The sequence below is a fragment of the Macaca nemestrina genome, chromosome 13 (genome assembly GCF_043159975.1).
Source record: "Macaca nemestrina isolate mMacNem1 chromosome 13, mMacNem.hap1, whole genome shotgun sequence".
Taxonomy (NCBI): domain Eukaryota; kingdom Metazoa; phylum Chordata; class Mammalia; order Primates; family Cercopithecidae; genus Macaca; species Macaca nemestrina.
In genome coordinates this window covers 74,012,932-74,038,680 of record NC_092137.1, presented here as the reverse complement: position 1 = coordinate 74,038,680, position 25,749 = coordinate 74,012,932, and the positions used below count along the sequence as shown (strand labels likewise).

Here is a 25,749-nt window from a genome sequence, read left to right as displayed (position 1 = left end):
GGATATAATCATTTTCCTTGGTGGTAAGCGTTTAGAGATACTTGAATTGATCATTAGTTTGTTTATTTGTTTGTTTGTTTGTTTTTAGATGGAGTCTCCCTCTGTCGCCTAGGCTGGAGGGCAGTGGCACGATCTCAGCTCACTGCATCTTCTGCCTCCATGGTTCAAGCCATTGTCATGCCTCAGCCTCCCAGGTAGGTAGGATTACAGGTGCACACCACCACACCCAGCCGATTTTTATATTTTTAGTAGAGACAGGCTTTCACCATGTTGGCTCGGCTGGTCTCCAACTCCCGACCTCAGGCGATCCGCCTGCCTAGCCTCCCAAAGTGCTGCAATTACAGGTGTAAGCCACCGCGCCCGCCTGGAAGCATCATTTCTAAAGCATATGTCTTTCATTCTGTTTTTTTTTTTTTGAAGCTGAGTTTCGCCCTTATTTCCCAGGCTTGAGTGCGATGGCCTGATCTTGGCTCACTGCAACCTTCACCTCTCAGGTTCAAGCGATTCTCCTGCCTCAGCCACTCAAGTAGCCGCGATTTCAGGCATGTGACGCTACGCCCAGCTAATTTTGTGTTTTTAGTAGAGACGGGATTTCTCCATGTTGGTCAGGCTTGTCTCACGCTCCTGACCTCAGGTGATCAGCCTACCTCGGCCTCCCAGAGTGCTGGGATTATAGGTGTAAGCCACCGTTCCCGGCCTCTAAAACATATTTCTAAAATGTTTATATTAAAAACTGTCAGCCGGGCGCGGTGGCTCAAGCCTGTAATCCCAGCACTTTGGGAGGCCGAGACGGGCGGATCACGAGGTCAGGAGATTGAGACCATCCTGGCTAAAACGGTGAAACCCCGTCTCTCCTAAAAGAAATACAAAAAACTAGCCGGGCGAGGTGGCGGGCGCCTGTAGTCCCAGCTATTTGGGAGGCTGAGGCAGGAGAATGGCGTGAACCCGGGAGGCGGAGCTTGCAGTGAGCTGAGATCCGGCCACCGCACTCCACCCTGGGTGACAGAGCGACACTCCGTGTCAAAAAAAACAAAAAACAAAAAACAGAAACTGTCAAGTGTCAACTATGCTCAAAAAGTCAAAAGTCAACAGAAAAAAGTGACTGAATATGACTTCTGATAAGCGGCCTTTCCTAGGGAGACTGTATTCTAGCGCGTTTCCTTCCTACTCCATTGATCTAAGCATTTATTCAATCCAACTTCATTTTGCCCTACTCTGAATAGATTTCACTCTTTTGTCCCTCTACATTTTTTCAAATTTAAAATATATTTTTTTCTTTTAAAATCATTTTGTCATTTTCCAGGGCGTATCCCAAGGGGAAGGAGTAGGGGACACTGACTTTCTGCTTTAATTAAAATCCCAAATTCCTTACCCTAGAATACCTGCCTCCTTATAACCCAGTACTCTCCATTTTGTCTTTCCACCTAGTTTAGATAGGAATCTCCAAAACGTGGATATTACTTTTGTTTGTTTGTTTGCTTGTGATAGGGTTTCACTTTGTCGCCCAGACTGAAGTCCAGTGGTGTGAACATGGCTCACTGCAGCCTCAACCTCCTGGGCTCAAGCAGTCCTCTGATCCTCCTACCTCAGCCTCGTGAGTAGCTGGCATGCCCCCAACCCTGGCTGATTTTTTTAAAGTTTTTGTGGATATGAGGGTCTTGCCAGTTGCCCAGACTGGTTGTGAACTCCCAGGCCCAAGCGATCCACCCACCTCAGCCTCCCAAAGCATTGAGATTGCAGGCATGAGCTACCGCGCCCAACTGAATATTAAAAGCATCACTACACATCAGTAAACATCACTAAAATTAAAAGAGTAAAGTTGAAATATTAGTGAGGGAGATGGGCTCCCAAAGTGCTGAGATTACAGGTGTGAGCCACCGTGCCTGGCTGAATATTATTTAAATATCACTAAACGTCACTAAATTTAAAATAGGAAAGTAGAAATATTAGTGGAGGGAGACTATTACAAATGAAACATCTCAGAACATATTGCTACTTTTCTATGCCACTTCGAGTGTTTCTCTGTTTCTGTTGAAATGAACACTCTCAGAAAGTCTCTGATTTCATTTTGTATATGTATACCTTTTAATACTTAGTATTAGAAAAGAAAAGGACCAGAAGGAATAACCAATTTATTATCCTAATGTAACAGATGAGGAAACAGACTCCATGAGAATAAGTTATCTAAAGTCACACAGCTAGTAAATATCAAAGGCAAAACTGAAATGAAGTCTCTAGATTTCTACTTCAAGAGTTTCCCGGTTATTCCAAGCTGTTTGGAACTATAGGGGGAAAGGAATCTAAATTTAGGGGGAAAGAAATCTCGTGAAAACCTTTATAAAAAGTTTCTTTCTTTACCTGACATGGTCAGAGAAGAAGAAACATCAACTGCAGATACAAAGGATGAAGAGACGATACTAGCGGATGTCTGGGTGGCTCAAGCCAACGAGTGCATGTGTCCAGTATGAAGGCCACTGGTCACCGGTCACTGGTCACTGGCCACTTGCGATGATACAAATGTACAGGCCACTCCCAGCAAACCCCAAGATTCTACCAGGTGGTGGTAGGTTTGGTGGCAGAATGATGTCACAAAGCAGGCAGTTTAAAGGTCTGCCATAGCCAATAGGGAGGTCAGATTCCCAACCAGACAGGATTGGCTGGCAGAGGTGGTAGGAAAACTGCAACAGCACTAAGTGGCTGAGCTCTGGGGAGGTGAAAGCTGCAAGACAGACGTGATAGTCCCACTTTCCTCCAGGCTCTCATGTTAGGGAGATCATCTGAATGTTTCTCATAAATGTTCACTCACATAATTAACTAACATTTATATTTTATATGGTATATTTCATATTATATAATACTATGCATTTATAATTATATAGTACATACACAATATCCTTGGGGAGAAAGGAGAGGGACGTCTAAGTTGAGCAATTACAGTTGTTCTAAAACCATTTCAGTGAATCTGATTAATGAATTTACTGCCGCTTTTTTGTTTGTTTGTTTGTTTTTTGAGAGGGAGTCTCGCTCTATTGCCCAGGCTGGAGTGCAGTGGCATGATCTCAGTTCACTGCAAGCTCCACCTCCTGGCTTCACGCCATTCTCCTGCCTCAGCCTCCTGAGTAGCTGGGACTACAGGCGCCCGCCATCATGCCTGGCTAATTTTTGTAGCTGGAGTAAGGACAGGGTTTCACCATGTTGGCCAGGCTGGTCTCAAACTCCTGACCTCAGGTGATCTTCCCACCTCAGCCTTGCAAAGTGCTGGGATTACAGGCGTGAGCCACTGTGCCCAGCCTGTACATTGCTTTGAAATGCTCTGGTTTTTCTACATATTTTTAAGGAATACAACATTGTAAGACATACTGCATGTTTTTCTCATGATTGTTGTTTATTTTGAAACATCATGCACTATGGTGACCTGATGGGTTTTGTGGAGGAAATTAAAGGTGGGTCTGTGAAGAAAGCACTTTTGTGAGTTGTGCTGTGTGTCCAGTCTTAAGGAACTGATGTCTGCAGTCAGCCCAAGTTGACCTGGCTTGCGTTGGTTTTTGTTTTCCTAGTTCGTGCTTTTCTCACTAACTTGTCTTGTAACTGTGATAAAATGAGTTAGGGCCGAGTTGCTAATGATTTACTTGTGGACTAAGCTGGTTTGGGGGAGGAAATCTATGGATATAATCATTTTCCTTGGTGGTAAGCTTTTAGAGATACCTGAATTGATCCTTAGATTGCTTATTTGTTTCTTTGTTTGTTTGTTTTTAGATGGAGTCTCCCTCTGTCGCCTAGGCTGGAGGGCAGTGGCACGATCTCAGCTCACTGCATCTTCTGCCTCCGTGGTCAAGCCATTCTCATGCCTCAGCCTCCCAGGTAGGTAGGATTACAGGTGAACACCCACCACACCCAGCTGATTTTTATAGTTTTAGTAAAGATAGGCTTTCAGCATGTTGGCCAGGCTGGTGTCAAACTCCTGACCTCAAGTGATCTTCCCTCCTCAGCCTCTCAAAGTGCTGGGATTACAGGTGTGAGCCACTGTGCCCGGCCTGTAGATTACTTTTAAAGGCATTGGTTTTTCTACATGTTTTTTTCTTGTCATATTTTTAAGGAATACAACATTGTAAGACATACTGCATGGTTTTCTCCTAGTGGTTGTTTATTTTGAAACATCATGCACTATGGTGACCTGATGGGTTTTGTGGAGGAAATTAAAGAGGAGATCTGTGAAAAAGACACTTTGTGAGTTGTGCTGTGTGTCCAGGCATAAGGAACTGATGTCTGCAGTCAGCCCAAGCTGACCTGGATTGCCTTGGGTTTTGTTTTCCTAGTTCGTGCTTTTCTCACCAACTTCTCTTGTAACTGTGATAAAATGAGTTAGGGCCGAGTTGCTAATGATTTACGTGTGGACTAAGATGGTTTAGGGGAGGAAATCTATGGATATAATCATTTTCCTTGGTGGTAAGCGTTTAGAGATACTTGAATTGATCATTAGTTTGTTTATTTGTTTGTTTGTTTTTAGATGGAGTCTCCCTCTGTCGCCTAGGCTGGAGGGCAGTGGCACGATCTCAGCTCACTGCATCTTCTGCCTCCATGGTTCAAGCCATTGTCATGCCTCAGCCTCCCAGGTAGGTAGGATTACAGGTGCACACCACCACACCCAGCCGATTTTTATATTTTTAGTAGAGACAGGCTTTCACCATGTTGGCTCGGCTGGTCTCCAACTCCCGACCTCAGGCGATCCGCCTGCCTAGCCTCCCAAAGTGCTGCAATTACAGGTGTAAGCCACCGCGCCCGCCTGGAAGCATCATTTCTAAAGCATATGTCTTTCATTCTGTTTTTTTTTTTTTTGAAGCTGAGTTTCGCCCTTATTTCCCAGGCTTGAGTGCGATGGCCTGATCTTGGCTCACTGCAACCTTCACCTCTCAGGTTCAAGCGATTCTCCTGCCTCAGCCACTCAAGTAGCCGCGATTTCAGGCATGTGACGCTACGCCCAGCTAATTTTGTGTTTTTAGTAGAGACGGGATTTCTCCATGTTGGTCAGGCTTGTCTCACGCTCCTGACCTCAGGTGATCAGCCTACCTCGGCCTGCCAGAGTGCTGGGATTATAGGTGTAAGCCACCGTTCCCGGCCTCTAAAACATATTTCTAAAATGTTTATATTAAAAACTGTCAGCCGGGCGCGGTGGCTCAAGCCTGTAATCCCAGCACTTTGGGAGGCCGAGACGGGCGGATCACGAGGTCAGGAGATCGAGACCATCCTGGCTAACACGGTGAAACCCCGTCTCTCCTAAAAGAAATACAAAAAACTAGCCGGGCGAGGTGGCGGGCGCCTGTAGTCCCAGCTATTTGGGAGGCTGAGGCAGGAGAATGGCGTGAACCCGGGAGGCGGAGCTTGCAGTGAGCTGAGATCCGGCCACCGCACTCCACCCTGGGTGACAGAGCGACACTCCGTGTCAAAAAAAACAAAAAACAAAAAACAAAAAAAAGAAACTGTCAAGTGTCAACTATGCTCAAAAAGTCAAAAGTCAACAGAAAAAAGTGACTGAATATGACTTCTGATAAGCGGCCTTTCCTAGGGACACTGTATTCTAGCGCGTTTCCTTCCTACTCCATTGATCTAAGCATTTACTCAATCCAACTTCATTTTGCCCTACTCTGAATAGATTTCACTCTTTTGTCCCTCTACATTTTTTCAAATTTAAAATATATTTTTTTCTTTTAAAATCATTTTGTCATTTTCCAGGGCGTATCCCAAGGGGAAGGAGTAGGGGACACTGACTTTCTGCTTTAATTAAAATCCCAAATTCCTTACCCTAGAATACCTGCCTCCTTATAACCCAGTACTCTCCATTTTGTCTTTCCACCTAGTTTAGATAGGAATCTCCAAAACGTGGATATTACTTTTGTTTGTTTGTTTGCTTGTGATAGGGTTTCACTTTGTCGCCCAGACTGAAGTCCAGTGGTGTGAACATGGCTCACTGCAGCCTCAACCTCCTGGGCTCAAGCAGTCCTCTGATCCTCCTACCTCAGCCTCGTGAGTAGCTGGCATGCCCCCAACCCTGGCTGATTTTTTTAAAGTTTTTGTGGATATGAGGGTCTTGCCAGTTGCCCAGACTGGTTGTGAACTCCCAGGCCCAAGCGATCCACCCACCTCAGCCTCCCAAAGCATTGAGATTGCAGGCATGAGCTACCGCGCCCAACTGAATATTAAAAGCATCACTACACATCAGTAAACATCACTAAAATTAAAAGAGTAAAGTTGAAATATTAGTGAGGGAGATGGGCTCCCAAAGTGCTGAGATTACAGGTGTGAGCCACCGTGCCTGGCTGAATATTATTTAAATATCACTAAACGTCACTAAATTTAAAATAGGAAAGTAGAAATATTAGTGGAGGGAGACTATTACAAATGAAACATCTCAGAACATATTGCTACTTTTCTATGCCACTTCGAGTGTTTCTCTGTTTCTGTTGAAATGAACACTCTCAGAAAGTCTCTGATTTCATTTTGTATATGTATACCTTTTAATACTTAGTATTAGAAAAGAAAAGGACCAGAAGGAATAACCAATTTATTATCCTAATGTAACAGATGAGGAAACAGACTCCATGAGAATAAGTTATCTAAAGTCACACAGCTAGTAAATATCAAAGGCAAAACTGAAATGAAGTCTCTGGATTTCTACTTCAAGAGTTTCCCGGTTATTCCAAGCTGTTTGGAACTATAGGGGGAAAGGAATCTAAATTTAGGGGGAAAGAAATCTCGTGAAAACCTTTTTAAAAAGTTTCTTTCTTTACCTGACATGGTCAGAGAAGAAGAAACATCAACTGCAGATACAAAGGATGAAGAGACGATACTAGCGGATGTCTGGGTGGCTCAAGCCAACGAGTGCATGTGTCCAGTATGAAGGCCACTGGTCACCGGTCACTGGTCACTGGCCACTTGCGATGATACAAATGTACAGGCCACTCCCAGCAAACCCCAAGATTCTACCAGGTGGTGGTAGGTTTGGTGGCAGAATGATGTCACAAAGCAGGCAGTTTAAAGGTCTGCCATAGCCAATAGGGAGGTCAGATTCCCAACCAGACAGGATTGGCTGGCAGAGGTGGTAGGAAAACTGCAACAGCACTAAGTGGCTGAGCTCTGGGGAGGTGAAAGCTGCAAGACAGACGTGATAGTCCCACTTTCCTCCAGGCTCTCATGTTAGGGAGATCATCTGAATGTTTCTCATAAATGTTCACTCACATAATTAACTAACATTTATATTTTATATGGTATATTTCATATTATATAATACTATGCATTTATAATTATATAGTACATACACAATATCCTTGGGGAGAAAGGAGAGGGACGTCTAAGTTGAGCAATTACAGTTGTTCTAAAACCATTTCAGTGAATCTGATTAATGAATTTACTGCCGCTTTTTTGTTTGTTTGTTTGTTTTTTGAGAGGGAGTCTCGCTCTGTTGCCCAGGCTGGAGTGCAGTAGCATGATCTCAGTTCACTGCAAGCTCCACCTCCTGGCTTCACGCCATTCTCCTGCCTCAGCCTCCTGAGTAGCTGGGACTACAGGCGCCCGCCGTCATGCCTGGCTAATTTTTGTAGTTGGAGTAAGGACAGTGTTTCACCATGTTGGCCAGGCTGGTCTCAAACTCCTGACCTCAGGTGATCTTCCCACCTCAGCCTTGCAAAGTGCTGGGATTACAGGCGTGAGCCACTGTGCCCAGCCTGTACATTGCTTTGAAATGCTCTGGTTTTTCTACATATTTTTAAGGAATACAACATTGTAAGACATACTGCATGTTTTTCTCATGATTGTTGTTTATTTTGAAACATCATGCACTATGGTGACCTGATGGGTTTTGTGGAGGAAATTAAAGGTGGGTCTGTGAAGAAAGCACTTTTGTGAGTTGTGCTGTGTGTCCAGTCTTAAGGAACTGATGTCTGCAGTCAGCCCAAGTTGACCTGGCTTGCGTTGGTTTTTGTTTTCCTAGTTCGTGCTTTTCTCACTAACTTCTCTTGTAACTGTGATAAAATGAGTTAGGTCTGAGTTGCTAATGATTTACTTGTGGACTAAGCTGGTTTGGGGGAGGAAATCTATGGATATAATCATTTTCCTTGGTGGTAAGCTTTTAGAGATACCTGAATTGATCGTTTGTTTGTTTCTTTGTTTGTTTGTTTTTAGATGGAGTCTCCCTCTGTCGCCTAGGCTGGAGGGCAGTGGCACGGTCTCAGCTCACTGCATCTTCTGCCTCCATGGTTCAAGCCATTCTCATGCCTCAGCCTCCCAGGTAGGTAGGATTATAGGTGCACACCACCACCCCCAGCTGATTTTTATATTTTTAGCAGAGATAGGCTTTCAGCATGTTGGCTAGTCTGGTCTCCAACTCCCGACCTCAGGCGATCCGCCTGCCTAGGCTCCCAAAGTGCTGCAATTATAGGTGTGAGCCACCGCGCCCCGCCTAGAAGCATCATTTCTAAAGCATATGTCTTTCATTCTTTTTTTTTTTTTTTTTTTTTGAAGCTGAGTTTCCCTCTTATTGCTCAGGCTGAAGGGCAATGGTGTGATCTTGGCTCACCACAACCTTCACCTCTCAGGTTCAAGCAATTGTCCTGCCTCAGCCACTCAAGTAGCTGGGATTTCAGGCATGTGACACCACGCCCAGCTAATTTTGTGTTTTTAGTAGAGACGGGATTTCTCCATGTTGGTCAGGCTTGTCTCACGCTCCTGACCTCAGGTGATCAGCCTACCTTGGCCTCCCAGAGTGCCGGGATTATAGGTGTAAGCCACCGTTCCCAGCCTCTAAAACATATTTCTAAAATGTTTATATTAAAAACTGTCAAGTGTCAACTATGCTCAAAAAATCAACAAAAAAAGTGAGTGAATGTGACTTCTGATAAGCGGCCTTTCCTAGGGACCCTGTATTCTAGCGTGTTTCCTTCCTACTCCATTGATCTAAGCATTTGCTGAATCCAGTTTCATTTTGCCCTACTCTGAATAGAGTTCACTCTTTTGTCCTTCTACTTTTTTTTCAAATTTAAAATATATTTTTTTCTTTAAAATCATTTTGTCATTTTCCAGGGCATATCCCAAGGGGAAGGAGTAGGGGACACTGACTTTCTGCTTTAATTAAAATCCCAAATTCCTTACCCTAGAATACCTGCCTCCTTATAACCCAGTACTCTCCATTTTGTCTTTCCACCTAGTTTAGATAGGAATCTCCAAAACGTGGATATTACTTTTGTTTGTTTGTTTGCTTGTGATAGGGTTTCACTTTGTCGCCCAGACTGAAGTCCAGTGGTGTGAACATGGCTCACTGCAGCCTCAACCTCCTGGGCTCAAGCAGTCCTCTGATCCTTCCACCTCAGCCTCGTGAGTAGCTGGCATACCCCCAACGCTGGCTGATTTTTTAAAAGTTTTTGTAGACATGGGGGTGTTGCCATGTTGCCCAGACTGGTTGTGAACTCCCAGGCCCAAGCGATCCACCCACCTCAGCCTCCCAAAGCATTGAGATTGCAGGCATGAGCTACCACACCCAACTGAATATTAAAAGCATCACTACACATCAGTAAACATCACTAAAATTAAAAGAGTAAAGTTGAAATATTAGTGAGGGAGATGGCCTCCCAAAGTGCTGAGATTACTGGTGTGAGCCACCGTGCCTGGCTCAATATTATTTAAAACATCACTAAACGTCACTAAATTTAAAATAGGAAAGTAGAAATATTAGTGGAGGGAGACTATTACAAATGAAACATCTCAGAACCTATTGCTACTTTTCTATGCCCCTTCAGGTTTTTCTCTGTTTCTGTTGAAATGAACACTCTCAGAAAGTCTCTGATTTCATTTTGTATATGTATACCCTTTAATACTCAGTATTAGAAAAGAAAAGGACCAGAAGGAATAACCAATTTATTATCCTAATGTAACAGATGAGGAAACAGACTCCATGAGAATAAGTTATCTAAAGTCACACAGCTAGTAAATATCAAAGGCAAAACTGAAATGAAGTCTCTAGATTTCTACTTCAAGAGTTTCCCGGTTATTCCAAGCTGTTTGGGACTATAGGGGGAAAGGAATCTAAATTTAGGGGGAAAGAAATCTCGTGAAAACCTTTTTAAAAAGTTTCTTTCTTTACCTGACATGGTCAGAGAAGAAGAAACATCAACTGCAGATACAAAGGATGAAGAGATGATACTAGCGGATGTCTGGGTGGCTCAAGCCAACGAGTGCATGTGTCCAGTATGAAGGCCACTGGTCACCGGTCACTGGTCACTGGCCACTTGCGATGATACAAATGTACAGGCCACTCCCAGCAAACCCCAAGATTCTACCAGGTGGTGGTAGGTTTGGTGGCAGAATGATGTCACAAAGCAGGCAGTTTAAAGGTCTGCCATAGCCAATAGGGAGGTCAGATTCCCAACAAGACAGGATTGCCTGGCAGAGGTGGTAGGAAAACTGCAACAGCACTAAGTGGCTGAGCTCTGGGGAGGTGAAATCTGCAAGACAGACGTGATAGTCCCACTTTCCTCCAGGCTCTCATGTTAGGGAGATCATCTGAATGTTTCTCATAAATGTTCACTCATATAATTAACATTTATATTTTATATGTTATATTTCATATTATATAATGCTATGCATTTATAATTATGTAGTACACACACAATATCCTTGGGGAGAAAGGAAAGGGACATCTACGTTGAGCAATTACAGTTGTTCTAAAACCATTTCAGTGAATCTGATTAATGAATTTACTGCCACTTTTTTTTGTTTGTTTGTTTGTTTTTTGTGAGGGAGTCTCGCTCTGTTGCCCAGGCTGGAGTGCAGTGGCATGATCTCAGTTCACTGCAAGCTCCACCTCCTGGCTTCACGCCATTCTCCTGCCTCAGCCTCCTGAGTAGCTGGGACTACAGGCGCCCGCCACTTCGCCCAGCTATTCTTTTGTAATTTTAGTAGAGATGGGGTTTCACCGTGTTAGCCGGGATGGTCTCGATCTCCTGACCTCGTGATCCGCCCGTCTTGGCCTCCCAAAGTGCTGGGATTACAGGCGTGAGCCACTGTGCCCAGTCGTACTGACACTTTTAAGGGCCAAAGGAAGGGATTAAAGGACCCTCTTTTGTAATTTGGTTGAGGAGCAAAGTTCATTGACTACTCGTTGTAGGAAATGATGTGGTCCAAGATTCTTCTCCTTTAGTTTCTTCTCCTTGAATCCTACCTTCTTTGGGCTGGGCCAGGTTGAACCAGGATCTCTCTTCTGCTCTCCTTTTTTAACCCCTTGATTTTAGGCATTGTTTCTGGGCCAAGTCTTGATCTTGCATTTTTACATTCGTGGATATTACTTCTTGTCAACTTCCAGAGCAGGAGTCTTCTTTTCAGTGTCCTGATGTTTGGAAAACAGACTCTGCTCATGAGAAGCAAACACCAGAGAGGTAGAAGACAAGGCTGACTGCAGACCTTCCCTCTTCTAGCCTGTGGTCACAATTCTTTTGCCCATAGTTTGCTACCTCTGGCTCCTTGGGCCACACAGACGCCCTGCCTTCCCGCTGTTTTATATGCAAGAAACATTCAGGATACTTTCTTTCTTCTCACATAAGAGGATCCAATGTGGCAGTTACTTATAGCCTCCTCTCCCTTGCAAACAGCCACTATAGAATCTCGGGCCTTTAGGATTTCCTGTCAGTCATGCTTGGGTGCAAAGGCCAGGCCAAATGAAGAGTTAAAGCATTTAGTGGAGAATAGGAAACAGGCAAAGTGAGGGTGTAGGAAAAAAGAGATTTGTGTGAATTTTTTGGTTTCTGTGACAAACAATTCGACACACCTATTTTGTATTAACAGAACTGACAATTTAATATTTTTTATGTAGCTATATAGTCCGGAATTTCCATGACTTCTGTACACTGAAGGAAATAATCATAATATATTTTTTCCATTTTGTTTTATGTCATATTACTTCATTTATGTTATTCATTATTATGTCTCATTACTTTCTAGAAATCCTATTCTCCCTTGGTCTGGATTTTCTTGTGGCAACTATAACTGAGTTTGTTCTCACCCCAATATTGTGTCTTTTAGCAAATTGAAAGGTAAGCCCAATACAGCTTTTCTAGCTTCTGAAAGATTTATGTTACATTTTTTGTCTTGTCATGTCCATAGACATTTGTATCATTTGTAGTTTTGGGCTACTATACACCTATTGGATTTTTTAATAATTTCCAAAATAATGTTGTATTATTTATTTATTTATTTTTTGATATGGAGTCTTGCTCTGTTGCCCAGGCTGGAGTGCAATGGCACAATCTTGGCTCACTGCAACCTCTGCCTCCTGTGTTCAAGCCATTCTCTTGCCTCAGCCTACCAAGTACCCCGGACTACAGGTATGAGCCAGTATGCCCAGATAATTTTTTTTTTTTTTTTTTTTTTTTTTTTGAGACGGAGTCTCGCTCTGTCGCCCAGGCTGGAGTGCAGTGGCCGGATCTCAGCTCACTGCAAGCTCCGCCTCCCGGGTTCACGCCATTCTCCTGCCTCAGCCTCCTGAGTAGCTGGGACTACAGGCACCCGCCACCTCGCCCGGCTAGTTTTTTGTATTTTTTAGTAGAGACGGGGTTTCACTGTGTTAGCCAGGATGGTCTCGATCTCCTGACCTCGTGATCCACCCGTCTCGGCCTCCCAAAGTGCTGGGATTACAGGCTTGAGCCACCGCGCCCGGCGCCCAGATAATTTTTGTATTTTTGGTGAGACAGGGTTTTACTATGTTGGCCAGGTTGGTCTCAAACTCCTGACCTCAAGTGATCTGCCTGCCTCGGCCTCCCAAAGTGCTGAAATTACAGGCGTGAGCCACCGTGCCCGGCCACAATATTTTATAATTTAATGTCAAATTTGAATGTGGGCTGGGTGCGGGGGCTCACACCTGTAATCCCAGCTCTTTGGAAGGCCGAGGTGGGCGGATGACTTGAGGTCAGGAGTTCAAGACCGGCTGGCCCACTTGTTGAAACCCTGTCTCTACTAAAAATACAAAAATTAGCCAGGTGTGGTGGCATATGCCTGTAGTCCCAGCTACTCGAGAGGCTGAGGCAGAATTCCTTGAATCCAAGAGGCGGAGGTTTCAGTGAGCCGAGATGGCACCACTGCACTCAAGCCTGGGTGACAGAGAGAGACTCCATCTCAACAACAACAACAGCAATAACAACAACAACAAATAATTAAATGTTCCTAATTGTAAGTTTGTTATGTTCTGTTAACCTTTTTCTTTTTCCAATGAACAATTTATGAATATTGATATATTTTTCATGATGTGAAAATTTTCAGAATTGTAAATGTTTATGGATTTAAAACTGGTTGGAAAATCACTGTCTCAAAAATGTTAATAAAGCTAACAGTCTAGCTTTATTAAAATCAATTTGACCTTTTTCATCCTCGGTTTACCCAGCTTTAAAATGGTTGCAAAGATTACTAAAAATATATGTAAGGTAGTTTCATAAATTAGAAACTAAAAAGTAAAAATTGCTTTCAAAAATCTGCAATCAGCCGGGCGTGGTGGCTCAAGCCTGTAATCCCAGCACTTTTGGAGGCGGAGGAGTGCAGATCATGAGGTCAAGAGATCAAGACCATCCTGGCCAACATGGAGAAACCCTGTCTCTACTAAAATAGAAAAAATTGGCTGGGCATGGTGGCATGCACCTGTAGTCCCAGCTACTCAGGAGGCTGAGGCAGGAGAATTGCTTGAACTCGGGAGGCGGAGGTTGCAATGAGCCCAGATGGCGCCACTGCACACCAGCCTGGTGGCAGAACGAGACTGGGTCTCAAGAAAAAAAAAAAAAATCTGCAATCATAATTACTTACAGTTTAATCTGGAATTTAGTACTCTATTCTATTTTCAGAGCTACTATAGAGTATGATGTCCTTTGTAGCTCCACTTTTAGCAGAATTCAACGTGTTTCTTTTTTTTTTCTTTTCTTTTTTTTTCATTCTACTTCTAGGAATTTAGATATAGCTGTATATATGTATAAGGATATTCATATTGCAGCATTGTCTGTAATAAGATTTGAAAGGAACCTGAAAACAATTGAAGGTCCATTAATACTGAACTGGCTAACTACATTATGGTATTTTTAATTATGTTACTCATAAGCAATGAAATTCCCTATAGCCATTACAAAATAGAATCTATGTATGCATAAATTGACTGGGAAAATCAGTGTTCAAGGTAGATTGTAGAATATGTACAGTTGCTTCTTTTGTATAAAAATAGAGGATATACATGTATGTGAAGGTAAATATTTACACACAATATGCAAAATGTGAATGTAAGCACTGGTAGCTATCTAGAAGAACACCCAAGGAACCAGGGCGGGGGACGGATCTGGCAGAGGCACTTCCCCGTGCCTCACTGTTTGAATTCTGAAGGGTGCAAACACGCCCTTATTGACCAGTGCTACCGGCCTCTGGTTAAAGAGGGCGCTGTAGTCACCAAAGTCTTGTTTACAAATCAGGAGTCTCAGTAAGCCAGCGTGGTTACGCCATAACGACCGGCGGTGGCACATGCGCAATAGCGAGACGCTGGAGCGCTGCGTGGGTGGCTGCCGAGTCTCTTCCGGTCTAGGGTCTTATCCTGGCACTGAGGGCGCCGGACTGGCGCTTTTGGCCGGCTTGGCATTGGGTGGGCGGCTTCTTGGGACCCACATGAGCCAGTGGCATCATCCCCGCAGTGGCTGGGGTCGGGGGCGCGACTTTTCAGGACGCTCCTCAGCCAAGAAGAAGGGCGGAAACCACATCCCGGAAAGGTAAATATGTCTTGGTCCCTTGGCGTGGCCTTTCCAGCTCGTGGTTTCTGGGTCTGGGCTTCATCTTTTGTGGTCTCTGCCTGTCACTCTTGCCGTCGCAAGCTTGACTTGTCCGCCCCTTGCTTTGAGGCTTTGACCCTCTGCGCCACCCGCTGTAGCTGAAAGGGGCGATGTCTGTAAGGTCCTGTGATTTCTCCATATTCTTGTAAAAGGGAGGTTCTGGCCATTGTTCTTAGGTAAAATACGGAAGGATTGCTTTAAGGTGGGACTGTTAGTGTTGGGGACACTCCTTAATTCCCAAGATGGAATCTCCTCAGTTCCTTGTTAACGTTGGCACGGAAAGGGTAATGGTTTGAGTTAGGAACCCAGCAGTAGTAGTGCCCTGAGATCTCACATGGAAAGTTGGTTTGTATTGTTTCCAGAAATCACAACGAACATACTTTACTTCCTAACAGGCCTCGTTTGAAATATACTGCTTTATACGTACAAATGATTAATTTTGAGACTTTGCAGTTAGGTGCAGTGAACAGTTTTTACTCCTTGCGACCATCCTCCACCATCTCATACCTCAATAAATTCTCTTCATTTTATCTCCTATCTTTTGACTGTCACTTTCTGTCAGTACCCTAATACAGGTCTTGCCTGATCTATTGCAGTTGGGTTCTAATTGCATTGAATCTTCTGTTTGTTTTCTTCCAATCTGTTGTTTTGTTTTGTTTTGTTTTTGTTTTTGAGAGGGATTTTCGCTCTTTGAGTAGGATGTCTGCCAGGCTGGAGTGCAGTGGTCCAATCTCGGCTCACTGCAACCTCCGCCTCCCGGTTTCAAGCGATTCTCCTGTCTCAGCCTCCCAAGTTGCTGGGATTACAGGCGCCCGCTACCACACCTGGCTAATTTTTTTGTATTTTTAGTAGAGACGAAGTTTCACCATGTGGGTCAGGCTGGTCTCAACTCCTGACCTCAGGTGGTCCACCTGCCTCAGCCTCCCGAAGTGCTGGGATTACAGACTTGAGCCACCGCGCCTGGCCAGTTCCTAGCATTATTAAGTGAAGTTCACAGCCCCTCTTCTAGCAGGTTTTCTCTTAAAATATGGACTTGAAGTTTCCTACTAATTGAACTTGATGTCATCAGTCGTATGAAAACTAAAACCGTGAAATGAAATAATTGAATTTGAACTATTTCAGTGAGTATGTTTGTATTAATGGCACTTTAGTATCTGGTACTGGGCCAAGTTTAACAGAGATACAGGAGTTCTGGGTATCTCTGGTTTTATATAGGCCTTATTTGAGTTGTACTGTTTTGTTGGCTTGTGTTCGTTTTCATGATGGGGAAACAGGAGAGGAGGGCAGTATAGGTTGTTACTTGGTGGAGTTTAATACGTGGAGTGGCGAAATGCAAAGCGGAGAGAAGAGAGGACATGTTGTGTGGGCTGTGATTCCCATTTTCAGGAAGTCTTATTCTATGCAAGGAAACAAGGCTGGCATACAATTTACCTAACAAAAAAATGTATCTAATAGGTGGAAAGACTATCTCCCAGTTGGACAGCGGATGCCTGGGACTCGTTTCATTGCTTTCAAAGTTCCTTTGCAAAAGGTAAGCAAAAGTTAATTCAGTATTCTTTCAGGTATCTGAGTTCACCATGCAGAACACTGTTCTCCGCTCTATCACATTCCATTTTCTCTTTTTATAGCAAATACTTTGTAATGACCCCTTTACTATCCTGAAATGAAGTTCATAGGTACATACAATCTACTTCATATTTTAAACAAAAATACCAATTAACACCCTAACTATAATATAAAAAATAAAAGTAATTTATAATACAATAATATTTATTTCAATATATAAATGTTTGGACATGACTGCATTAAAAGACATAGTTGCCTGTGCAATGAATTCAAGAACTACAAATGTAGACTGATCTAGGTGGCTTATATTGCTTTAGTGGTAGGAGTTTCTGTAATAGATTTCCAAACAAAACAAAGTATAATCTTCATTTGGTTAATAAGGTGATTATTATCCTGGAAAATTCAATATATATTAATATTTTACAAAAAATACTTTGTGTTTATTTGTGAAATGGAGTTAGGTTCTAAGGCCACGCTAAATATGAACAGCTTTTTATCTATATTAATGTTGAATAGGACATCCAAAAGCAATTGAGGATGTGGGACACATTTGTAGGACTGTCCTGAATTGGGCAAGTTGTTTAGAATTTGTAACCCTTACCCACTGAATGCCATTGGGACTCCTTTCCTCCCATGGTCACAATCAGAAATATCCCCCAGATCATCAAGGTCAGGATCTCAGTGGGGAAAATCTGAAGATTGTGTTTTTGTTTAGGAAAGGAATAGGAGGGATAGGAGGGGAAAGCTTTTGACAGCCATAAAAAAGATGAGAAGGTGAAGACAAATAATTGTTTTCTAGATTCCATGTCTTATTAGACTTCCCCAGCATAGCTCAGATTAGTATTAGGAGAAGCCCACTTGAAACGTTTTGGGAATTTACTTAATTTGTGACTCATAGATCAGATTTCCTTTTTCAGCTGCTGTGTCAGCTTCTCTGCGTGTCTGGGCTGAAAAATGAGTCGTTTCAGGCCAGGCCTGTTGGATCATGTTTGTAATCCCAGTAGTTTGGGAGGCAAAGTGGGTGTATCGCTTGAGGCCAGGAGTTTTAGACCATCCTGGGCAACATTGCAAAACCCTGTCTCTACAAAAAGTACAAAAATTAACCAGGTGTGGTAGTGTGTGCTTGTAGTCTCAGCTGCTCAGGAGGCTGAGGTGGGAGAATCAATTGAGCCCAGGAGGTCAAGGCTGCAGTGAGCCGTCATCATGCCACTGTACTCCAGCCTGGGCAACAGAGCAAGACCTTGTCTCCAAAAAGAAGGTGGTGTTGGAGACAGGGAATTTTTAGGGAAGTGAAACTATTCTGTGTGATACTGTAAGAGTGGATACATAAAAGGGGTTTACATATATTAATGTATTTCACCATCCTATGCTGATGAAGTAATGGTAGTACTAATATCTCTTACTGAGTGCTTATTCTGCACTAAGCTCAGAAGATAGATGGTTACAACTAATAAATTATTTTGTAGATAATGAAACAGGCTCAGAGAAGGAAGAATCAAAACTTGAACTTAGTTCTTTCTCTCATTTTTTTTTTTGGTGTGGCAAAATATACATAACATAATATGTACATACAATGCATAACATAGAATGAGTCATGCATACCTAACCTCTAGACTTTGGTGATAACAATGTGTCAAAGTTGGTTCTTCATTTGTAACAAATGGACCACACTGGTATGGAATGTGGATAGTGGGGGAGTCTGGGTGGGGTGGGGAAGGCAAAGTACACGTGGGAACTGCCTGTCCTTTTGGCTCAGTTTTGCTGTGAACCTAAAACTGCTCTGAAAACTAGGCCTTTTTTTTTTTTTTTTTTTTTGAGATGGCATCTCGCTCTGTCGCCCAGGCTGGAGTGCAGTGGCGCGATCTTGGCTCACTGCAAGCTCTGCCTCCTGGGTTAACGCCATTCTCCTGCCTCAGCCTCCTGAGTAGCTGGAACTACAGGTGCCTGCCACCACACCTGGCTGATTTTTTTGTGTTTTTAGTAGAGATGGTGTTTCACCGTATTAACCAGGATGGTCTGGATCTCCTGACCTCGTGATCTGCCCGCCTTGGCCTCCCAAAGTGCTGGGATTGCAGGTGTGCACCACTGCGCCCAGCCAAACTAGTCTATTTTTTAAAAAGTACATTGCTGGTCCCTGAGTAGCCAGACAGATTGAGGGAACAGAGCACAAAGTTCAAAAATAAGCCACATACATAAAAGAATATTTAATGAAAGCCATCGTATATGTAGACATGTAACAAATATTTTTTTGTGAGGCTGAGACAGGAGGATTGCTTGAGCTCAGGAGTTTGAGATCAGCCTGGGCTACATGGCAAGATGGCAAGACCCTATCTCTTTTTTTTTTGAGACGAAGTCTTGCTCTGTCACCCAGGCTGGAGTGCAGTGGCGCGATCTCGGCTCACTGCAAGCTCCGCCTCCCGGGTTCATGCCATTCTCCTGCCTCAGCCTCCGGGTAGCTGGGACTACAGGCGCCCACCACCACGCCTGGCTAATTTTTTGTATTTTTAGTAGAGACGGGGTTTCACTGTGTTAGCCAGGATGGTCTCAATCTCCTGACCTTGTGATCCTCCCACCTCCTAAAGTGCTGGGATTACAGGCATAAGCCACTGCCCCCGGCCAACCCTATCTCTTTAAAAAAAAAAAAAAAAAGGCCAGGTGTGGTGGTTCATGCTTGTAGTCCCAGCTACTTGGGAGGCTGACGTGGGAGGATTGCTTGAGCCCGGGAGGTGGAGGCTGCAATAAGCCATGTTTGTGTCACTGTACTCCAGCCTGGATGACAGAGCAACACCCTGTTTCAAAAAGAAAGAAAGATATATTTATAAGCACTAAATATGATAGGCACTCCACTTGGAGCTGGAGATACAGTGGTGAATAAAATCTGGGTGTTTGCAGTCTGATTAGGAGACCAACATGAAACAAATACAGAAATACACATATAGAAGTGGGCTTATTTTTTTCTTTCTGACCACTCAGGAAGAAAGGATTGTTATAACATACCTTCTGTGTTCCAGGAGAATGGAAACTTTCCTTTGAATCTCGTTATATGTTAGCATCACAGGACTTGAATAAATGCCTAATGCAGTGCAGGACTTTAAGCACATGTTTGCTCTTGTTTCATTCTCTCTGACAGAGTTTTGAAAAGAAACTTGCTCCGGAAGAATGCTTTTCCCCTTTGGATCTTTTTAACAAAATCCGAGAACAAAATGAAGAACTTGGACTGATTATTGATTTAACATATACTCAACGCTATTATAAACCGGAGGTAAGTGGAACCCTTCATTGAAAAGAACGTTCTTCATTCTGATCCTGAAATAATTTATAGTAATTCAGTAATAATTCAGTAATAATCTTGTGCTAATGTGAAGCCTGGCCTTCTTTGATGGGTAGTAAGTTTAAAAGAGAGCCAAGTGATTTCTTTAATTACATGTTTTTAATTGCTGTCTCAAATGAAATTGAAGACATGAATTGAACTAAAATATTTGGCAGTAGGCTCTGTGTGTGCCTAAGAAATTCTATAAGCTTCCATATTCTGTATTTTGAAAATGAAGTAAACTTATTAATACTAGCAGTGGCCTGGAGGAAAGAAAGGAATATCCAATATTTCTTAGCACTTATTTTAAGCCATTGCTTGAGCATGTGTAAGCATCATGTAAAAGAAAGTTTTCTGAGTTTATGATTTCTTTTCCCAGTATCTGTTGATACAATACAGAGATTCATATGTTCTGTTGGCCCCGTTTAGCATCTTGGTGCGAAAGAATGATCCTTCTTCTGACCAGTTCCATGGCTTTTGGAAACAGTAACATCTAATATTTGTTAATATTTGTACAGCAGTTTGCCATTTAAAAAGTACTTTCAGCCGGATGCGGTGACTCATATCTGTAATCCCAGCACTTTGGGAGGCTGAGGCGGGTGGATCACCTGAGGTCAGGAGTTCGAGACCAGGCTGGCCAACATGGTGAAACCCCGTCTCCATTAAAAATTCAAAAAAATTAGCCAGGTGTGGGTGGCACATGCCTGTAATCTCAGCTACTGAGGAGGCTGAGGCAGGAGAATCTCTTGAACCTGGGAAGCAGAGGTTGCAGTGAGCCAAGATCATGCCACTGCATGACAGCCTGGGTGTCAGAGCAAGACTCCGTCTCAAAAAAAAAAAGTGCTTTCACATGTATTAACTTAGTTAATCCTCTCAACAATCCTGTGCTGATAAAGTAGCAGTTGTACTAATATCTCCTGTTGAGTGCTTTTTCTTTGCTAAGCTCAGAGGATAAAATGGTTACAATTAATACATAATTTTACAGAAGATAAAACAGGCTTGAAAAAGGATGACTTAAAACTTGAATGTAGTTATTTCTCTCTTTTTTTTAATTGAAGCACAAATTGAAGCCCTATCTTTGGAGAGTTGGAGCTTGTTAGATTGTCTCCTGAGTCCTTTTGACACAACCCTAGTAACCTTTAATCACTCTTTCTTTGCTATTTATATGAAAAAAATTCCAGGCTTATCTTGTACATTTCCTGTTCTACCCTGAACTCAGCCATTTTCCCAAGGAGCTTTGATTCCTGTTTGGTGGGAATGCTATTTAAAGATTAGAGTCTGAGTGCTAGAGGTGCTCAGTGCTCCTAGGCTCATTGTTACTAGTCTTTTTCTGTGGATGGTGCTAAGAAATATGTTTGTTTTAAAAGTACATCATGAGTTCATGCTGATACTTTCCATTTGAACTCAGAGCTTCAGTTCTAAAAGAACTGAAAGCAAGGATTTAAACAAATACTTGTACACCAGTGTTCACAGCAGCATTTTTCACAATGGCCAAAAGGTGGAAACAACCCAAGTGTCCATCAGTAGGTGAATGGATACACAAAACAGTATCTGCACACAATGGATTATCATTCAGCCATAAAAAAGAATAAATTTAATACACGCTACAATATGGGTGAACCCTAAAAACATGCTTAGTGAAATAAACCAGACACAGAGGGACAAATATATGATTCCACTTTTACGAAGTACCTAGAATAGACTAATTCACAGAGACAGAAAACAGACTAAAGGATCTACGAGGTGGGGAGAAAAGGGAATTATGGTTTAATGGTCAAAGTCTTTTTGTTGGGGATGATGAAAAAGTTTTGGGTATAGACAGTGGTGATGGTTACACAATACTGTGAATGTAATGCCGCTGAACTATACCACACTTATGGGTGGTTAAAATGATTTTCACTTAGCCTCTTCTGTCTTTATCTGTATCTACTTTTCTCCCACCCCAAGAATATCAGTTCTTAATAGTGCCTGGAATTCCCTCTGTCTCACAATTCAAATCCAAGTTCTTCTGACTCTGTTCTCTACTCTTCTACTTAAATCATAGCTGCTTTATGAAGGCACGGGCCCTTGAATTGTAAAATATTAAATGGAACTGTTTATATAATTTATAGTTAAATTTGCATTCATTCACATGGAATTTGCTTTCAATTTTGTATGCCTATTGACTATTATGTAGTTTTATTGAAAATCAAGTGATACTTTCTGGTTGAAGTAAGTGTTGGAAAAAATAGCTCTTTTATCAGAATTGCATGTTCTGATACTGGCGTATTAAGTTTGTTATAATCTCTTGGCTTATATTCTGGGTCCCCTAATTACTCTTTAATTATTTCTCTACAAATGAAATAATGCACATCTTTTATGGTTTTGCTTTATAGGATTTGCCAGAATCTGTTCCTTACTTAAAAATATTTACAGTTGGACATCAAGTGCCTGATGACGAGACTATTTTTAAATTCAAACACGCTGTTAATGGGTTTTTGAAAGAAAATAAAGATAATGGTGAGTTTTTGTTATCTGAACTGCGGTGTGCATTATGAATGAGGTTGGGGATTTTTGGTATTTTTTATAGTTCTAACCTTTGACCCATTATATATGATGCTAAGATGATGAAAATGTGAGGTGGTGCTAATAGGGTAAGATGTTTTTCCTTTTGTTGATCACAAATAATTTAACTTGCTTTGGAAAGTTAAATTAGTTTTAGTGCAAAATATGAACTGAAGAACTGAACTAGCTCATCTTTCTCTCTTTTTAAATTTGAATGGGAAATATACAATAAAATTAAAATGTTATTTGTGTCTTGTATGTTTGTTAAGAAGTGAGAGGTAGAAGAAAAGATTTAAAAACTCTGAGTCTTAGAGTTATGTGAAAGAGACAAGAAAGGGCAAAGATTAGGAATGGGACAGACGCAAAACAAGAAAGAGTGCACCAGTGAAATTGCCCCTTTGTCATATGTATTTAAGCTATTTCTGCTGTTTTTCTGCTTTGAGTACAGCTGGGGAAGGATACCACCACCTCTTATTCTTCACACGGGAGAACTTAAGCCAAAGGCTGGTGCTTTCTTGTTCCTGCTTTAAGGTTTACCTTACGCTTTTAAAAATGTAACTTAATAGGTTCTTTATCTTAAGGATCCAGTTGCCTTTTTCTGGTATCTACCTGCTAGAAAGAACATGATATTTGCCATATTTTAAGACTGAAGAAGCTTTTATCTTTGAAAAGCCACTGGCACCCACAGGACAAAGGCTGCATTTGTCTTCTTTCCAAATTTAGCTTGAGGAGTGTACACTTTATTACATAAATCTGACAGTAAATACTCCTTTTTAAAAAATGTGATGGAGTAGTGGAGAAAGAATAGAGACAGAGGTGGGAAGATAGGGAATGGAAGGTGAGAGATAGAGACTGGATCAGTGGGTTTGAAGATCAAATTTCAAATTGTAACCCAGTCACTCACTTAATGTAGACACTAGCTTTTAATTATGTTAAACCTTGTTCACAGATCTTCCCCTGTACTTGAACTTTAAAACTTGAGAGGTTTGGCTTTCTCATTTGTATAAGCTGTCGTCACAGAAATACTACCTTTTAAGATATGAGGGTACAGCTGATGGCCTATTCACTGCTTCCAGGCTCTTGTGTGTGAAATTTTTATATAGCACTTCATTTGTTCTGTGAGGCTAGGAGGTCCTTATGAATACATGAGAACACATTTTTAAATCTTAGTTGTTCACATTCACACTGATTGTAGTCAGTTGGATAGACTGAACTCCATGTTGGTCTTCCGCTGAATTGTGCTGACTGTCTAAGTCTTGCAGTACCCACTACCATAGCAGGTTTGGGACCTTGTTTGTAATCAGTTTTAGCTACCTCTGCTATAATCCCTTCCCACAGATACCAGGCTTACTGATAAAAAGAGGACACTACACTCTCCACTCTCTTCTAGAACTAGTAGGGACTGAGAAAATAAGTTGATTCAGTAAACACTGAGATCCTTTTAGATTTGTTGTTAGAGCATGAAGACACATAAGTGATAGCAGTCTTTGTTTTTTATTATAGCAGTTCACAGTTATCTAGGAAAATAAACATGTAGTGCATGTGGCTTAAGATGTGGGTTAATTATAGAACAAAAAAGCTGGGCGCGGTGGCTCATGCCTGTAATCCCCGCACTTTGGGAGGCAGAGGCGGGTGGGGTGGATCATAAGGTCGGGAGATCAAGACCATCCTGGCTAACACGGTGAAACTCCATCACTACTAAAAATACAAAAAAAAAAAAAAAATTAGCTGGGCATGGTGGTGGGCACCTGTAGTCCTAGCTACTCGGGAGGCTGAGGCAGGAGAATGGCGTGAACCCGGGAGGCGGTGCTTGCAGTAAGCCGAGATTGCACCACTGCACTCCAGCCTAGGCGACAGAGCAAGACTCCGTCTCGGGAAAAAAAAAAAAAAAAAAAAAAAAGGACAAAAAAGACAGTTCATCATAATAAAAGAATAAATTAAGTGCAGTGAGAATATAGAGGAGAGATTGAGGAAGGCCTGACAGGATACAACATTCAAGCTGCAGGGACAAGAATTTTGCCAGGATGAGAAAAGGACAGCCTAGTTTTGGGGATTAGGCACAAAAGGCACAGGGCTTAAAGCCATGGAGACGCAGTCTCTTGTGTGACTAGAAGATAATGTGAAAAGGCATGGAATTCATATGTACATTTTCAACAAATAATTGTATAACCTATGTTGAAGTCACTTTTCTAAAAAGTGGAAATAGAACAAAGTCCTTGCCCTTATATACTTTACATTCTAGTAGGGGAGAGAAATAACCTAATAAATATATGGAATATATATGGTGATAAGTGCTTTGGAGAATAACAAAACACGATAAAGGGGTGAGGGAAGAGGTGAGTGATTAGGAAGGCCTCTTTATGAAGATGTCATTTGGGCAGAACCTTAAAGGAAGTAATGAACCAAGCCATTGAGTGTCTGGGGAGGAGTGTTCTAAGGCAGAGGGAACAGCAGGTGCAAAGTCCCTGAGGCATGACTATGCTAGGCATGTTTGAGGAATGTTAGAGAGCCCAGTGTGGCTGGAGTGGAGTGAGTGAGGGTAAGAGCAGGAGAAACAGGATCAGAGAGGTTGGGGGTGGGCAGAAGAGGTGGATCATATAGACCCTTGTAAATCATAGTTAGGATCATTGTGAACTTAGATCAGTTGGAAAGACAGATTGATATCAGTTTATGAAGGATTCTAAATGCCATGCTAAATTTGGGCTTCATGTTATGCTAAATTGAGATTTTTAAGCAAAAACAACCCAGCCAGGCTTATGTTTTAGAAAGATAACATCTGCCATATGGAGGATCAGTTGAGATGGAAGTAGGGAGATTAGTTTGTTGTAGTAATCCAGGCAGGCAATGATGAGTGCCTTCTTTTTTCTTTTCTTTTTTTTTTTGTTTTTTTTTTGAGACGGAGTCTCACTGTGTCACCGAGGCTGGAGTGCAGTAGCACCATGTTAGCTCACTGCAACCTCCATTTCCTGGGTTCAAGCAGTTTTCCTCCCTCAGCCTCCCGAGTAGCTGGGATTACAGGCGCCCACCACCACACACACGGCTAGTTTTTATATTTTTAGTAGAGATGGGGTTTCGCCATATTGGCCAGGCTGGTCTCGAACTCCTGACCTCAAGTGATCCACCCATTTCGGCCTCCCAAAGTGCCGGGATTACAGGCGTGAGCCACCGCCCCCAGCCAAGTGCCTTATTTTTTATTTTATTTTATTTATTTTTTGAGTATCTGGGATTACAGGCATCTGCCACAAAACCCGGCTAATTTTTTGTACTTTAGTAGAGATGTGGTTTCGCCATGTTGGCCAGGCTGGAAAGTGCTGGGATTACAGGCATGAGTCACCACACCTGGCTGATGAGTGCCTTCTTTACCAGACGCTACCTAGTCACGGACACAGATTTTGCAAAGATAAACTACATGTTTTTTATTTAATTCCTCATATAATTTTTTAAATTATTTGAAGACTTAAATTCTTCATATAAGCTTTTAAAAGGATGGACTAAGAA

At 42.3% G+C, this 25,749-nt stretch overlaps 1 protein-coding gene across 11 annotated transcripts in view; it reads left to right on the top strand.

Annotated features, from left to right (window-relative positions):
• LOC105465276 (dual specificity phosphatase 11) overlaps nucleotides 1–25,749 on the top strand; it is a 91,767-nt gene that overhangs the window by 50,792 nt on the left and 15,226 nt on the right. For 10 of the 11 annotated variants that reach the window (XR_011611908.1, XR_011611907.1, XR_011611909.1 and 7 more), the window contains 9 exons: nucleotides 89–194; nucleotides 1,489–1,594; nucleotides 3,757–3,865; nucleotides 4,508–4,613; nucleotides 5,916–6,021; nucleotides 8,176–8,281; nucleotides 11,983–12,074; nucleotides 16,287–16,362; nucleotides 19,528–19,587. Coding sequence is in view for 1 of the 11 variants with exons in the window: in XM_011713622.3 (XP_011711924.1) it covers nucleotides 14,530–14,771; nucleotides 16,287–16,362; nucleotides 19,528–19,659; nucleotides 22,083–22,206 (574 nt within the window). In the remaining 10 variants the exon portion in view is untranslated. Of the gene's footprint in view, nucleotides 1–88; nucleotides 195–1,488; nucleotides 1,595–3,756; nucleotides 3,866–4,507; nucleotides 4,614–5,915; nucleotides 6,022–8,175; nucleotides 8,282–11,982; nucleotides 12,075–14,251; nucleotides 14,772–16,286; nucleotides 16,363–19,527; nucleotides 19,660–22,082; nucleotides 22,207–25,749 lie in introns of those variants that run through there. The other variant, XM_011713622.3, reaches the window with a different exon arrangement.